General features: G+C 44.7%; 2 protein-coding genes across 9 annotated transcripts in view; both read left to right on the top strand.

The window, feature by feature from the left end:
- XPO1 (exportin 1) overlaps positions 1–1,129 on the top strand; it is a 39,553-nt gene extending 38,424 nt beyond the window's left edge. For all 7 annotated transcript variants that reach the window (XM_083494179.1, XM_083494182.1, XM_083494178.1 and 4 more), the window contains one exon: positions 78–1,129. In XM_083494179.1, coding sequence (XP_083350305.1) covers positions 78–224 — 147 coding nt within the window. In that variant the 3' untranslated portion in view covers positions 225–1,129. The remainder of the gene's footprint in view (positions 1–77) is intronic.
- An 8,474-nt stretch (positions 1,130–9,603) lies between these two features.
- USP34 (ubiquitin specific peptidase 34) overlaps positions 9,604–16,494 on the top strand; it is a 105,865-nt gene continuing 98,974 nt past the window's right edge. Inside the window, exons 1-2 of one of the 2 annotated variants that reach the window (XM_083493956.1) lie at positions 9,604–9,634; positions 10,275–10,347. In XM_083493956.1, the coding sequence (XP_083350082.1) occupies positions 10,305–10,347 (43 nt within the window). In that variant the 5' untranslated portion in view covers positions 9,604–9,634; positions 10,275–10,304. Of the gene's footprint in view, positions 9,635–9,669; positions 10,348–16,494 lie in introns of those variants that run through there. The other variant, XM_083493957.1, reaches the window with a different exon arrangement.

The following is a 16,494-nucleotide window of genomic DNA, read 5'->3' as shown; positions in this document are numbered from 1 at the left end:
CTGCCTTTCTAGCTTTTGATGATCTCTGCCGGTTGTTTGGATTATAATGGATTTTCTCATCTGCTTTATTCCCACAGGAATTTGCAGGTGAAGACACGTCTGACCTATTCCTGGAAGAAAGAGAGACAGCTCTTCGACAGGCTCAGGAGGAGAAACACAAACTTCAGATGTCTGTCCCTGGCATCCTTAATCCACATGAAATTCCTGAGGAAATGTGTGATTAAAAAATAACCAGTTGCACTGTTTTCTTTCTGTACAGCTCCTTTGTTGTAAAAGAAAACAGGACTTGGATATTTGTTGACCAAAATGATGCCAATTTGTAAATTTAAGATGTCACCTAGTGGCCCTTTTTTCTTATGTGTTTTTGTATAAGAAATTTTCTGTGAAATATCCTTCCATTGTTTAAGCTTTTTTGTTTTGGTCATCTTTATTTAGATTTGCATGAAGTTGGAAATTAAGGCATTTTAAAAATAAAAAAAACACTTCATGCCCATTTTGTGGCTAAGGGTAAAAGAGGCAAAACATATAACTTGTAAAGTCTATTGCAAAATTATACATTTTCCAGTTAGAACACAGATTTTTTTTTCCAATTAGGGAACACTTTCTTACTAGCCTGTCCTGCAGTCTAGAAGAAAAGGGTAAATGAGTATAGTCCATCAGATTAATTGTTAGGTATAGGATGGTGAGTGCTGCATCAGACATGAGCAGCTTTTGGGCTGAGTGGCAAGGCTAGGCTTACTGGTATTTGCAAGTTGTATGGCAAGTTTGCAGCAAGATCATGTGCATATCATCCCATTGTAAAGCAACTTGGAGAAAAAAAAGAGTATGGGAACACAGTACAGTTAGTTATTTTTACACAGTTCTTTTGTTTTTGTGTGTGTGCTGTCGCTTTGTCGACAACAGCTTTTTGTTTTCCTCAATGAGGAGTGTTGCTCATTTGTGAGCCTTCATTAACTCGAAGTGAAATGGTTAAAATATTTATCCTGTTAGACTAGGCTGCATCTTTTTAACAAGCTCATTAAAGAAGAATTCTGGCTTTTGAGATGACTTCTACTAATTACATTGTTTACCATGCTGTAGTGCTTTAAGAACACTACTTAAAAAGCAAAATAAACTTGGTTTACATTTATTTTCCTTTCCTTGGCTTTATTCTTTTATTGGATTAAACGCTCTGATCACCTTAAAATTCAAGTAGAATTTAGAGTAGCAGAAGAATCCCGTTACGGACCCTGCAAGACCTGGCAGGGACTCCCATAATGGCCGTGGGACCTTCCTCTGCAGGAGAGTGGCTCTGCAAATTGATTCTTTAAACGTAGGTTTTCAACACGTCTCCCGAAATGGCCTGCCCAGCATTGTCTTTTTCCCTTTTAACCCGAGTTTTTGTGGCTCTTCTCAAACAGTGTATAATATGACCAAAAACAAAAAAATTAACATTTGGCAGTATCAATGTTACTTTTGCTTAACATTTCTCCAGAATTTCTCTTCTGTATATCAAATGCCAACTTTGTCTTGGTTTTCCTGGGACGGGTGGCTTCCATGTTGCCTACAGTCCTGAGACTGTCTCACTACTTTTTTTAAAATGCAACATTCATGTGCCGTTGTTAAAGAAAATGAGGGTAGATGATTAGTGTTAATCTTTTTATATAAAATTTGAATATCAAAATAAAGTTGTATTGTGCCTTTATTATCCATTTAGAATTTTTAGTTGGAAATTCTTCATTTTAGTACCTATCAAAGCAAAATAACACTTAAATCAAATTCAAGTGCTTTTAATGCTTGGTATAAAATACCAAAACTAGATTGAGGTTCCAAAGTGCTAAGTCGACTTCCGTTTCCAACCAAAACTTTTTGCACAGCATACTACTTGAAATCAGTCTGCGTCATATGCCTAAGATGGCAGGCGTGGACACAGTGGAGGACAAAATAAATTAATACGAGAAGCAAATAATGAATGTTGTAGGAAGTGTGAGTAATGGAGAATCTGCATAAACACTGGGCATTGTATACATTAGGGCAAACATAGTAGAAGCACATTTTTGTGACCCAAAAATGTCACAAAAGGAAGGGGGGCCACGGAACAGGGTGTTTGCAGACTTTTTCAATGGTGTTTCAAATATATGCATGTTCACTTAAACGTGTGGTTCGCCTGTACTCCAGTCTTAGAAGGCTGACACCAGCAGTTCAGGGTCTCACCACAAGGGGCAGTGACAGATTCCAGCAGTTCCTGGCAGAAGTCCACCTTGACAACCTTTCCAGGCTGGTTAGTGATACGAACCAATTCCCGCCCCCCAACCCAGAAAAAGAAAACAATTTAAAAGACTATAGATAGTTTAATAAGTCAAAGGCCCGGTTATAGAGGACTCTCTGGCACCTAAATATATGTAGCAAGCGCACCAGGTGAGCCTCCTCTGGGGAGAGCATTCCACAAGGGGGAGCCACTACAGAAAAGGCCCATTCTCATGCTACCGCCCTACAGACCTCTCGTGGAGGACACGCACAAAGAAGAGCCTCAGATGATGACCACAGAGTCCAGGGTGGTTCATAGAAAGGTGGTCCTTGAGGCATTGCAGTCCCGAGCCATTTAAGGCTTCAGAGGTCAAAACTAGCACACTGTGCTGGTCCCGTGGGTTACCCGAGAGGTGAGGTCCAAGTCCAGTCCAAGGTGCAAAGACTGCAAAGAGGCAGTCCGTAGTAGCTGAAGCTGGGTGCAGGGGAGGGAGTCGGGTGAAGTCAGGAACAGGCTTGCAAGCAGGGAGCCAGGGCTGGTCAGGAGCTTAGGCAGGAAAGCAGGACAGGGTTCAGGCAGGAACTAGCAACCAACAATGCTGCTCCCGCAACTCGGGACTGGGGCTGGCCGGCTTTTATCTGCCCCAAGGCATTGGGCGGCCCCGATCCTCTGGTGACTCGCCTCTCCTGGCCTGGAGGCGAGCACTCCTCCTGCGGGAACTTAGTTCCCTCTGCAGCTCAGGAGAGGCTGAAGGGTTACCGGACCCATTGGCAACCTCACCTTCCTCTGATGGGGCTGAGAGTGGAGCACCTCCAGGCAATGGGTCCTCCATCACCTCAGGAGCCAGAGCAGACTCAGCTGGTGCCTGCACCTGAGGATTCAGCACAGGTGAGGACCCTTCAGGCTCATGCCCCAGTCCCGGCTCAGCTGGTTCTGGAGGCGGGGAATCCTGTGCAGGCTGGGATCCCTCAGGTTCAGCCTCTGAGTCCGAATCCCAGGCCATCACACACTTTGAATTGGGCCTGGAAACTTAATTGGCAGCCAATGCGTTTGGGCCAGGATTGGTGTAATATGCCCAAGCCATCTTGCCCTGGTCAGCAACGTGGCTGCTGAAAACTACACTAGCTGAAGTTTCTGAACCATCTTCAAAGGCAGACAGATATTTTAACATTGCAGTATTCTAACCTAGATGTTACCAGTGCATAGATCATAGAATCATAGAGTTGGAAGAGACCACAAGGGCCATCGAGTCCAACCCCCTGCCAAGCAGGAAACACCATCAGAGCACTCCTGACATATGGTTGTCAAGCCTCTGCTTAAAGACCTCCAAAGTAGGAGACTCCACCACACTCCTTGGCAGCAAATTCCACTGTCGAACAGCTCTTACTGTCAGGAAGTTCTTCCTAATGTTTAGGTGGAATCTTCTTTCTTGTAGTTTGGATCCATTGCTCCGTGTCCGCTTCTCTGGAGCAGCAGAAAACAACCTTTCTCCCTCCTCTATGTGACATCCTTTTATATATTTGAACATGGCTATCATATCACCCCTTAACCTCCTCTTCTCCAGGCTAAACATGCCCAGCTCCCTTAGCCGTTCCTCATAAGGCATCGTTTCCAGGCCTTTGACCATTTTGGTTGCCCTCCTCTGGACACGTTCCAGTTTGTCAGTGTCCTTGAATTGTGGTGCCCAGAACTGGACGGATCAAGGTCCCTCCTAGGAGGATTCCAACTGCTATCAAGACAAGTCAATTCCCTGCAATCCTGCTCTGCTTCCAGAGTTAAATGGGAAGAGTGGTAGTTGCTGCTCCCCAAGACAACCAGAATCTGCATACAAGGAGCCATTTAGTGCTTTTTTTGGTGCAAATTAGGTGCTGGTTCTCCATACCAGCGACTACAGTCACAAAAAGACCTATGCTATAGCAAAAAAAAGGTAATGTTCGGAGCATTAGTCATGCTCTGAGTAAATTTGTAGACCGAAGTCTTGATTTCAGCAAGTCTTACTGAGTGTGAGTTACTTGGAAAAACAATATAACTCAGGTGGTCAGAAAGGCCCAACAGAGACTCCATTTTCTCAGGGTCTTGCGAAAGAACAATGTTAAACAATTGATGACCTACCGGTCCACAGTAGAAAGTGTCCTCTCATATTGCATCACAGTGTGGTACATTGGCTTGACAGCCACGGACAGAAGTCTTTACGGAGGGTGGTGAACACAGCACATGATATCATGGGCTGTCCCCTTAGCCCGCTAGTTGACATCGCAAGGGATCGTTGCCTTGGGAGAGGTACCCCTGACCATTAGGTCCAGTCGTGACGGACTCTGGGTTTGCGGTGCTCATCTCGCTTTATTGGCCGAGGGAGTTGGCACACAGCTTCCGGGTCATGTGGCCAGCATGACTAAGCCGCTTCTGGCGAACCAGAGCAGTGCAACGGAAACGCCGTTTACCTTCCCACTGGAGCGGTACCTATTTATCTACTTGCACTTTGACATGCTTTTGAACTGCTAGGTTGGCAGGAGCAGGGACCGAGCGATAGGAGCTCACCCCGTCGTGGGGATTCGAACCGCCAACCTTCTGATCGGCAAGTCCTAGGCTCTGTGGTTTAACCCACAGTGCCACCCGCGTCCCGCCTAACGCCTCTCAATTTATCCAAACCTTTTCACCCTGTTGGATGTGATGTCAATAAGTGCTTAGCAACTTGGGCAGGCTATGCTGGCCAGGACCCTGCAGTTAGATTCCTCTTCTTCCCGGGGGGGGGGGTGAACAAAAGTTTAGGACACTGAACCTGAAAGGGGAGAATATGAGGAGGCAGCCCCCAAAAGTCCTTCCACCAGGTGTGCCTGTAGGGCCTGGACCCCTGTTGCTGCCATCATTTGACTCAGAAGCTCCCCAGCTCTGTTGAAACAGGAAACTAAAAGAGCAGCTTGGGCCCCTTTAAAGAAAGAAGCACTTCCCAGTACAGGTAGGGCTAAAAATAACAGGAAAGCAGCTGTTTCCACTATAGAAGACGGTCTCAATTTGGTTCTTGCTGAAGCAACACCAGAGTTTTATGTTTCTATAGCGGAGCGGAACGAGCCTGTTGCGTGTGAATGAGGTCCTAGGATAACCTGAACACTGTGATTAATGCATTGGTAATCTCATGACTGGATTACAGTGGTACCTTGGTTCTCAAACTTAATCCGTTCCGGAAGTCCGTTCCAAAACCAAAGCATTCCAAAACTGAGGCGTGCTTTCCCATAGAAAGTAATGCAAAATGGATTAATCTGTTACATACTTTTAAAAACAACCCCTAAAGCAGCAATTTAACATGAATTTTACTACGTAACGCAGGGGTCTCCAAGCTTTCCTTGTCTTGGGCTGGTGTCTCGAATGATGATCGCGCAGAGGGCGGTGAAGCGCGCGCGCACATGCTATTTCCAGCGCACTTTGGGGTCGGAGGAGCACCGGAAACAGCTTGTGTGCATGCGCATGGACCTCCTCCGACCAGGATGTGCACAGGAAATAGCGTTTGTGCACGCATTGCACATCTGTAGCACCCTGCTTGTGGTTAACGCTTAGCTGGAATGAAATATTCAACGCAGCAATAGAGAAATTAAAATAATAATTTATTTGTCAGACAAATAAATGAGAGGCACAGTGGTATATGGTTACCAAGCTCTGGCCTGGGCTCCTGCCATTATGGCCAGCACTTATGTTCCCTCAGCCCAGGCCCCTTGCTCCTCCTTTGGCTGCCTCTGTCCAATCAGCCTGGTTGAATTTCCTATTGGCTGATTGCTATAACCAATCCTAAAAGATACACCCATTTCCTATTGCCTTTTATGGGATACAAAAAGCTATATATTCTTCTATCTATAAATGAAAAATAAGTAGTCATATATCTTACATTTGTCTCAACAAGGAACCTTAATTACCAGCTCACCTCTTGCCCTCCTTGCCCTATTGCCCTTCAAAATAGATGGTTAATAGTTTTAAATTTTTATCTTAAGCAGATGTCAGGGATCTTGGGTTCACATTCTCATGCATCATCATGAAAGATCTCCTTTTTGGAGGCCTTTAAACAATGGCCTGACAACCATATATCAGGACTGCTTGGATGGCGTCTCCTGTCTGGCAGGGGGCTGGGCTCATCTGCCCCTCTGGTCCCCTACAGCAATATGACTCTATGAAATAAGAATTTAACATTTCTTTCTCTCTAGATCCTTTGCATAATTACATTTAAGCTAGTATATTTCATACATTATCATAGATAGCTTTTTAGAAGAATAAACCTTCTCAAAGGAAAGGATGGACCAGTTTACAGCCTCAAAATAAAATAGGAAAAAAAGCCTCTTCTGTTTACACTCTTCTCCAGCCAGTTGCTTTCTTTTCCATTTGCTCTTGGCCTTTTAACCTTAGGAAAATATGGCTCAAGTTTAAGGCACATGGTTTTATTTTACTGTTTACCAACTATTAATTATGTAGGGTCAGTAACCTTGGTCTCAGCCTGTAATTCCCTTTTTACGACTTTGAGAATTGTTTTCTGCTATAAATCAGGGGGGCCCCTTGTCCAGGAGGATAAACATCTTGCCAAAGTACTTAGGCAGTTGGTCTTCTGGCATAAAACATTTGAAAATCTTTAAGCTCATTTTAAAATACAGACCCTAATCAAACTATAAGCCTTGATAAAAATGCAGGCTATGATTGGATGCCTCACATCCAGGGCGGAGGAGGCCCGTGCGCATGCACACAAGCTATTTCCGGTGTTCCTCCGACCCAGAAGTGGGTCACCATGCCACGCCGCAACAGTAAGAGCGGGTGGTGGTGTTCGCCACGGCCCAGATAAACGAGACCCTTGGGCCTTATCCGGCCTCCGGGCCGTAGGTTTGTGATCCCTGATCTAACGAGACCATTGATCCATAAAATGAATGCAAAAAAAAAAAGTACTACAGTCACACAATCAATCAGTAGCTGAACTGGGTTCCGCAGTGTCACAAAAAGAAAAACAAAATGAGCTGCAAAAACGAAAATGCAAAACGAATAGCAAAAACAGACCTCAGTGTAACATGAAAACAGAAGTGTGGCACTCAAACTGGAAGCATAACACTCAAAGAGGAGCACGTTCGGCTTCCGAAAAAAGTTCACAAACCAGAACACTCACTTCCGGCTTTGCAGTGTTTGGGTTCCAAGTTGTTTGAGTACCAAGATACCACTGTACTGTAATGCACTTTATGTGGGGCTTCCCTTAAGGGTAGTTTGGAGCTGCAGTTTGGTGCTAAATGCTGTGAATGAGGTGTTAAATGGGACATCTAGAGGCGCACATATGAACACCTGTGCAGAGAGAACTGCATTGGCTGCTTATTAACCACCAAGCAATGCTCAAGGTCTTGTTAGTAACATTCAGTGGCCTGAACAACTTAGGGGCCTAATTACCTGAAAGGCTGCGGGCTCCTATATGCTGTGGGAAATCGCTCAGATCATCTGCGAAGCTCCTATTAGTGGCACTGCATATTATAGAAAATTGCGTCATAAAAGGCCAATTTCTTTCCTTGGCCCTGTTCTCTGCAACACTCTGACCTCTGCCACTGGTTACCAGCTTCAAATGTATTTTGAGGACATACCTTTTTTCTCAGGCTTTTCCTAATTTTTAAAGCTGGGCCTTGTCTTTTTGTTTGTTAGAATGCTTTGTTTTAGTTTGGGGGCAGGGGGGAGAGAGCAGAATAATAAAAAAAATGCCTTATTGCATCTCTGCCATTTTTTATTAACTTGTATTGATGGTTTATTGGGCATTCAATACCCATTTAAAATGGGGGGGTTTACTGGATTGTTCTTGTTTTTGATTATGCATTCTGTGTTTTTATATCATGATTTTAACATGTAAACCTCCCTGTGACTATAGGACGGTATACATATTTAATAAATTATAATAAATAGTTTTAGGGAGGTGTTTTTGGTAATATAGATATATATGAATTGTTGTACCCTGCTTAGAGATATTTGAAAATATTAAAGTGGCATAGAAATGGTTTAAAACAACAAACCCATGCCCCGATCCTTCACAATTCCCCACCATGTCCTGAACCTGTACTGAACCTTACAGGGTTGCTGCAAGGATTAAGACAAAGCAATGCATTTGGGATTAAAACGAAATCCCTGCAGCTCAGCTGAAATACTTTTGTATTTTGGGGAGAGGGGAAGTGATGGCAAGTCAGAAACTGATGAATGGGAAAGAGATAAGCACCCCTCAGCCCATTTGCAACACGAATCTTCCAGTTTTGATAGTGAAGTTTAGCCCTGAATGCCAAGGGATAAATTTACCTCACAGGGTTATTCTGAGGATAAAATGGGGAGCATGCAGGGAAGGGGCATAGAAAAGAAAAGAAGACACCTCAAGTTCTTTCGGAAGAAACGTGGGTTATATATGTAATAAACACCAGGGAAACTTTACTGATCTTTTGCAGGACTACAACTCCCAGTGGCGTTGCGTGGGGGGTGCAGGGGGGGCCGGCCGCACCATCTGGGGGTTAGGGGGCGCAAATCCACGGGTTAGGGGGCGCAAATTACTTGCCTTGCCCCGGGTGCTGACAACCCACGCTACGCCACTGACAACTCCCATTATCTCTGACCATGGGGGGGGGATGTTATTGGGTTGCTGTTTTTATTTTGATTATGCATTTTGTGGTTTTATATTTAAATTTTGTTCTGTGAACGTCCCTGAGAACTCTGGGTATAGGGTGGGGCGGGAGTTTTAACTGCATCCAGTCAAGGGCTCCTCCGATGCTTACTCGGAAGTAAGCATGCAAAGGATGACTTTGACGAGTAAGCTCCCTGCTGCTGAGCTGAACGGGGCTTTTGACAGGACTGGCCAAAGCCATGGAGCTAAAGGTGGCCTTGTTTATTTAAGAGTGGGGTGAAAGGGGGAATTCTGGCATCATAGCCTGATAGCAAAGAAGTCCTAACTTGTGGTATGACACTATATTTATGTGTATTTTATATATATATGTGTGTGTGTGTGTGTGTGTGTATTTTGAATATATGTGTATTTTATACCCTCACAATATATATTGTTTTATTTGTACGCGTGTTTCCCCATTCCCTGTATCATTTTTATTTCTCGAGTTTATATTTCTTTCCAGAGCAGGGCTTTGACACCCAATAATAGTCGTCGCCCTCTTCTTCCTCCCGCCCCGGCCTCTCCTCCTCTGAGAGCGCGGGAGCCCGTTTTCGCGAGGAGCGCGCGCAGGCGCACCGACTCCCTCCGAGGGAACGGGAGTGGTGGACGACGGCGACGTCAGGACGCTTTTTCCGCCTTGCGCGAGACGCGCCGCGCCGCCATTTTAACCTGCCCAACTCCCCCATCCCCCCCTTCCGTGCCTTAACCGCGCGCGCGCTGTTCGCCCCGCCCAGAGGGAGGGAACTCGAAACTCCGCCTCCTTCGCCGGCGACGCCGCCACCGCCACCCCCTCACACTTCGTCTCCCGCCGCCCTGGCCCGGAAACGCCCGAGCCGGGGCCGAACGTGCGTGCGTGTGCGCGCGTGCGCGTAGGTTTCCCTCCTCTTATCCCCCCCCTTCACTCCCTCCCTCCCTCAGCCCTCCTCCTCCTCCTCCTTCCCCCTCAGCAAAATGGCGGCGCGTGGAGGCCTTGGGAGCCAGTGAGTGACTCGCCGTCCCTCCTCCACCTCCTCTTCTTCTTCCTCCACCTCCTCCTCCTCCTTTCCCCCCACCCCTTCCCTCACGCTCCTCTCCGTCGCCGCCAGGCTCATTTGCATCGGGCAGTCGCCGCCCCCCCCGCCCTCCTTCCACCTCGTAGTTGTTGTGTTTCTCCCCCCCCTCCCCATTCTCACCCACTTTACACACACACACATATCCTCCTCCTCCTCCTTCACGGTTGTTCCTCCTCCTCCTCCTCCTCTCCCCACCCCCTTCTTTCCCCCCCTTCCCTCTCTCTCTCTCTTTCTGTCACAGCCGCCCCTCCCCCTCTCTTCTCAATCCACACCTCCCCCACCCCAACACCGCCAGCCCATCAATCAATCAGCGGCGACCGGGAGCGGATCGATCAATGGTCGGGAGGAGGAGGCGGCGGCGGCTGCTGCTGGTTAATGAACAATGTGTGAGAGCTGCGCCGAGCTGCTGGAGGTGTTAAACGAGAGTAAGTCGGAGAGGCCTCCGAGCTTCGGAGGAGGAGGAAGGGGCGAAAAAGACGGTTTTCTATCTATTTATTTATTTATCCCCACCCCTTCTCATCCTCCGACGATTTCCCCCCCACCCCCCATTTTCTTTTCTTTTGCACGAGCCTCCCCTGTATGGAGGGGGGGGATACCGGGCACCGCGTCGCCCTCCCATTTCACCACCACCACCTTTATATATATATAAAAATCCACTTGGCCTCGTTTTGGAGGAGAGGTAGGCTTGGCCATGTTGTGCAGAGTAGGAACAGGAAGGCCGGTTTCTGGGCCCGCCGCAGGGCTGCCAATCCCGGGGACTCGGCCCGAGAAAGCTGCCGGTGGGGGGACGGAGGAAGATGGGGAACGGTTTTATCTTCTCTACCCTTCCCACCCCACAATGCCACCCCTCTTGACGAGGGCGAAGGGACACGGATGCGGAGCTTTTATTGGTAGCGAGGGGATTTCCTCAACCCCCCGCCCCCACCGCGCCCCAGTTGGCGGGTGCAAGGGGGGCGGCAGCAACTTAAAAGCCCCTCTCGGAGCTCTTCCCGTGGCATTTCTGCCGGCATCCTCTCGCCCTGCAGCCGAGAGGCCTAGTTCTCCTGCTTGCCTGTGGTCGGGATGAGGCTGCAGGCGAGCCCGGCTTGTGCTGCGAGTTGGCTGCGTGGATGTGCTCTGAGCGCAGGAGGAGGGAGGAGTAAAGCTCTAGTTGCAATATACTCCGCTCTCCTCCCGCCGCCTTGCCCGCTGTACTGAGGTCCTAAGCGGGGACGAGCGACAAAGGGGTCTTGAACCGGGAGTAACCCCTTGGGGTGTTTTGTTTTTGGTCTGTCAAGGGTTGGGGTGACTATGAAGGAGGAGGTGGTAGTGGTGTTCCTTTTTATTTTGGATCCATTTAGTGAGTTTTGCACTGTTGCCTCTGGTTCTGTCATATTCTGGTTCACTACTATTAACATTTAACGTAATGCCTTTTTGTATCTGTTGTAAATTTTTACTACACTCTTCCTCCAGTAAACTACTGCAGTAGTTTATTGTGTTCAAAGTTCTTTCTTTCTTCCTTTCAAAAACCTAACTCCTCCCATCTTCTGCATATCTGCACTATTTTTTTTAGTGTTGCAGCTCTCAAACTCACCTGGACTCCTGTTTCCAGAATTTCTTGTTCCCTTGCTGGGATGTTAGTTGCAGACAAACATCCCTGTTTTGTATACTTAGTAAAGGATTTGAACAGTCATCTTTGAAGTTGAATGTGTCTGATATGCATTCTTTTGTCTAAATCCCTTGCAACTGAGACTTGGTTCCTTGTGAATATGTGTAAGGTTTGGATTAAAATGGATTCCTAGTTCAAGTTTATGCAAGCTGTTTGGAACTTTTTATTGCTGTGGATGACCTGAGTAAAGAACTGCTAATAAAGAAAGCATGGGTACCATAGATAGATGGTGGATGTTGATAGGCAAATCTCCCTAAAATGTTAGAATGTGTAAGTAATGAAATTGATGTAAAAGAGGGGAAATCCTTGTACAGTTCCTGATCCTATAAAAGGTGTCCAGAGAACATTATCTTCTGTGTGTGCAGGCTGAAGGAAAATGTAGAAAATGTTTATATACACTTATTTCTCAGTCATGTACAGTATTTGGAAGGTGTTGGTGACTGCTAATAAATGCAATATAGGGTTTTTGTGAGGATAAGCTCCTGGGAGAGCAAAAGATCAAAGAAAACTCTTGACCAGAACTTAATAACTTTCTAATTAAAGGCTGCTTTACCAGCTGGTTTGGTTATGAACATGTAATTATTTATGTGCAATTATTGCATCTTGTTATTGAAGAGTTAAATGTTTTGCCAGTGGTGCATTCTGTAGCCCTTATTATTTGAGGATTTGGTATGTCCATTTCTGATCCAAAACTAGTACCCTGTGCTTGCATAGTCCCAGTGAAGCCTGCGACTTACTTCTGACTTGCTCTGATTGTGTTAAGATTTCAGGCAGCGGTTGCTTTTACCCGCTTGTGTTTATGTATTTGTTTCTATTATATAGTTTGTTGGTATGGACTAGTATGGCTTTAACTTTGAGGTGGAGAGAAAGAACCCTGATGTGTTGAGATCAATCTGGAATGATTGTAGATTATGAAGTTATCAGTCAGTGAGCCCTCCTCAGATTTATTGCACAGGTGTTAATGATCAGGCATAGGCAAACTTGGCCCTCCAGATGTTTTTGGACTACAACTCCCATGATACCTAGCTAACAGGACTGGTGGTCAGGGATCATGGGAATTGTAGTCCCAAAACATCTGGAGGGCCAAGTTTGCCTATGCCTGCTTTCAATTGTTTGAGTTTAGAAACTTATTTTCATAAGATTTGAGTATCCATATTGAGCACACTAAAATAACATTAAGACAATTAGAAAGAATTCTGATTGCAATACTTAAGGCAAAGCTGTAGTTTAATGTTCTGTAGACAGTCGTCACTGGTTAAGGAAAAGAAGTGGAGGGAAGAAAAGTAATTGCAGTACTTGAAATTCAGAAAAGAATGATGGCACTGCATTTGTATTTTCATGAATTTCCCCCCAGTGTAAGTCCCACTAACTTCCATGAGATTAGACTGCAAGCCTAACCATGTCTACTCAAAATCAGACATGAAACCAAAGTGGCTTACACCAAGGTAAGTGGGGTTAAGACTGCAGGCTAATTATGCAATGAATCTAAAATCATGGCTTTTCAAGTACAGTATCTGCAGTGCTTTGCATGAAGTGAGCTTATCATAAATATTTGACTGTGTGTACATCATACATTTAAAGCACATCCCACCAAAGAATCCTGGGAACTGGTTTACTTATCACAAGCTACAATTAGTAGCATCCTTAACCACTGCAGTTCACAGGATTCCTGGAGTAGGAGTGGGTCATGTTTTAAATGTATAGTGTATATGCAGTCTTCCCCCCATTGTGCATGCATGCTTACTCACTTTCTTGCCCACTTTAGTGCATCTGGTGCATGCCTAGTTGTAACTGACAATTCTGAGAACCGAATTTACTAACTTATGCTATGAAAGGGACCCAGATTACAGTCATGATGTCCATTTGTTTCATTTGCAGTATCTCAAGAATCCCCCAAAATCACACAAGTAATGGAATAGAGAGAGAATGGCAGATGCTGACTCCCTAATATGCAGCCTACAAACACATACAACCTACAAACACATACAACCTACAAACACATGCAACCTACAAAATGTGGTGGAGCAAATTAAAAATAGTTGCATCACTTGTGAGAAGATATTACCCATTGAGTGTTGTGCATTGCAGATTGTGTGGTGGAGGCTCCCCTTTTTATGGTTTTATTCAAGAAACTCTTCATTATTTACTTATTTTAGTATTACAGCTATTACAACTGGCAATTCCAAGTCTACATTCACTTCAAAAGGGAAGAAAGCAGCCAGTGAAAACTGGTAATGAATGAGGTCATGTTTAAAACTTGTGAGTCAGGGATTGCCAACAGTTCTCTGCCCTGCCTGCTGAGCATTTGGAATTGCTTTTCATTCTGCTAAAACTACTGGAGCTGAGCCTTGAGAGAGATTCGGGAACTGAATTAAACTTCCACTATGTCACTGAACATTGTTAAAGAGTATTTGTGTATACTAAGCAGAAAACACAAACATATATTTTGATACATGCCATTTTGAAAGAGAGTGAGAGAGATTTAAAATGAACTGTTTTAGATACCAAGTTGCAATAACTGGGACAAGGAGGAAATAATACAACGTTCAAGAGAACGTTAAAATAATAATATCATTGGACAAAGGTGAAGGAATCACATAAAAAGGATTTGCATAGCAAGGGGACTAGTTTTCCTCTTATCCACAACACTCTATTCTAAAATTTGCTCCTTCCTGCTGGCTGGGAAATAGTCTCTAGCCCAAGTAAGAGAATGAGAGGCACTTGGCATAGCAGAGAATATAGAAAGGCCAGAAACTGGATGGGGTAGTTATCTCCTTCTTGCGATGAAAGTTTCCCCCGAGAAACATGCATTTTCTGCCATAGCTTTGCTTTCCTTTTCTTGTGCTTTGTGTGCAACTAGTCATAGAGACCACATAATGCAATAGAAAATAATTATACTTTTTGATGCATCTAATTTGCCTCAAAAATACTATTCCACTGCAAGAATGAGGCAAAAGGTGTCAGCTGCTGTGATATAAGTTATCTGAGTATAGTGTACCATCTATACTGTTGACAATATTGGGTTAAAGGTTTCTGAACAGGAATATGTTGTTGTTGTTTAGTCGTTTAGTCGTGTCCGACTCTTCGTGACCCCATGGACCAGAGCACGCCAGGCAGGAATATATAATACTAGAATTTTGTGTTCGGGGAAGTTGTGTGGGGATATTCTGGAACTGCAGTTCTTCTTCCTACCACCCTCCGTGGTGGACTGAGGCACTCTACAAAGAGGAAGTGTGAGGCTCCCTTTGTCTAAAGGAGGAAGGGCCTCCCCGGAGGAGGAGGAGGAGGAGGGAGGCGCAGAGCGGGAGGGAGGGAGGGAACCCCAGGGGTCATCTAGTGACGGTGTCCCAATCGAAAATTTGACTTAAAAAAAAAAATCTTTCGAATTTTTTAATTTTTCCCGCGGCACACCAGGCAACATCTCGCGGCACACTAGTGTGCCACGGAACAGTGGTTGGGAAACACTGGTCTAAACCAGGGATTGGGTACCTGTGGCGCTCCAGTTGTTCTTGGTCTGCAGCTTCCATAATCCTCCTCCATTTGGCCATGCTGTCTGTTGGCCCTGGTTCTACATCTGCACTGTAAGCAGTGCTGCTGCATGTTAATATAGTGCTGTCAATATGTGTGGTGGTCAATCTGGGCCCCTAGAACTGTGACTTCATTTCATGCCAGTGGCCAGGAGGGTGGAAAGGTGAGAAAAGTTATGGCAGAAAAGGAAAATTTTGGCTCTGGCGATTCCCACTGCTGCCATGTGGCACCTGATAGATAGCCCCTTGGAGAATGCTGCTCTTGACAGAAAAAAGGTTCCTCAACCTTGCTTTTACAGAGTGCCAAGCAAAAAGGACATTAAAATCTAAATCTAAAGACTATTGGGTTCCATCCTTGTTTTCCTTCTTCTGGATAAATCTTGCTGGAATTTAAAGTTTAGAGTGTGTTTATAAAACTGAAGTGGGGTGTGTCAACATGACCATTAGCAGCTACTTTGAGTAATGCTTAGAAATGATTTGTGGAACATAAAATAATGTAGTCTTTAGAACTTAATGCAGCATTGGCTTATCTTCAGAGATCACATGGACTATAGTCCTGCTGCTCCTTTGATGAAAGTTAAGCATGTGATAAGTGTTCGTTTTTTTATATATTATCCTAATCCCCTTTCCTCCAGTGGGTTCAGTATGAGTAATCTGCTAATACAGAACTCTGATCTAGAATTAAATTCTTGGTTAACTTGTGTTCCTAGGATAGCTGTTCCATGTTCCTTGTGAACCATGTGGGAATGCTCTTCTGAGATGCAACCATATCCAAATAGCTCTGAAAATTTGTTTGTTTGTTTGTTTTTTTAAATTAAATTTTTAATGAAGTTTTAACAAGTCACCACAATACAATAACAACAACAGTAACAATACCATAACAATAACATACTAACAAATACACACATATATAAACAAAAAGAAAAACAAACATGTATAACTCCAGAATTTACTTTCTTTTAACTTACTTTCACGACTTCCTCGTACCTTCCCTTTCTGTATTCCAATTTCAAATTCAATTGTCAGCAAATCCTTGCCCTAGTTTTAACTTAATTTTTTTAAAAAAAAAGAAAAAGAAAATTGTTTTCTTCTAATTATCCCTTGCCGCTTTTAACCCCTTAATAACCAATCCAGCATTTTCCTAACCTTCATTAATTTTACAATATTTCTTTAAATACTCTTTAAATTTCTTCCAGTCTTCCTGTGCTGTATCTCTTCCCTGGTCACGGATTCTGCTCGTCATTTCCGCCAGTCCCATATAGTCTATCACCTCAAATAGCTCTGAAAATTTGAGATCAGGACTATACTATGTGCATGTTTCACAGAGGAGGTATATGAACTGACTGCAACTCTTAATATTGGATGTTTATGCTTTGTCTCTGAAACAGATTTGTGCG

The sequence above is a fragment of the Podarcis liolepis genome (genome assembly GCF_965112155.1).
Source record: "Podarcis liolepis genome assembly, chromosome: 3".
In the NCBI taxonomy this organism is placed as follows: Eukaryota; Metazoa; Chordata; class Lepidosauria; order Squamata; family Lacertidae; genus Podarcis; species Podarcis liolepis.
This window is presented reverse-complemented; position numbering and strand designations above follow the sequence as displayed.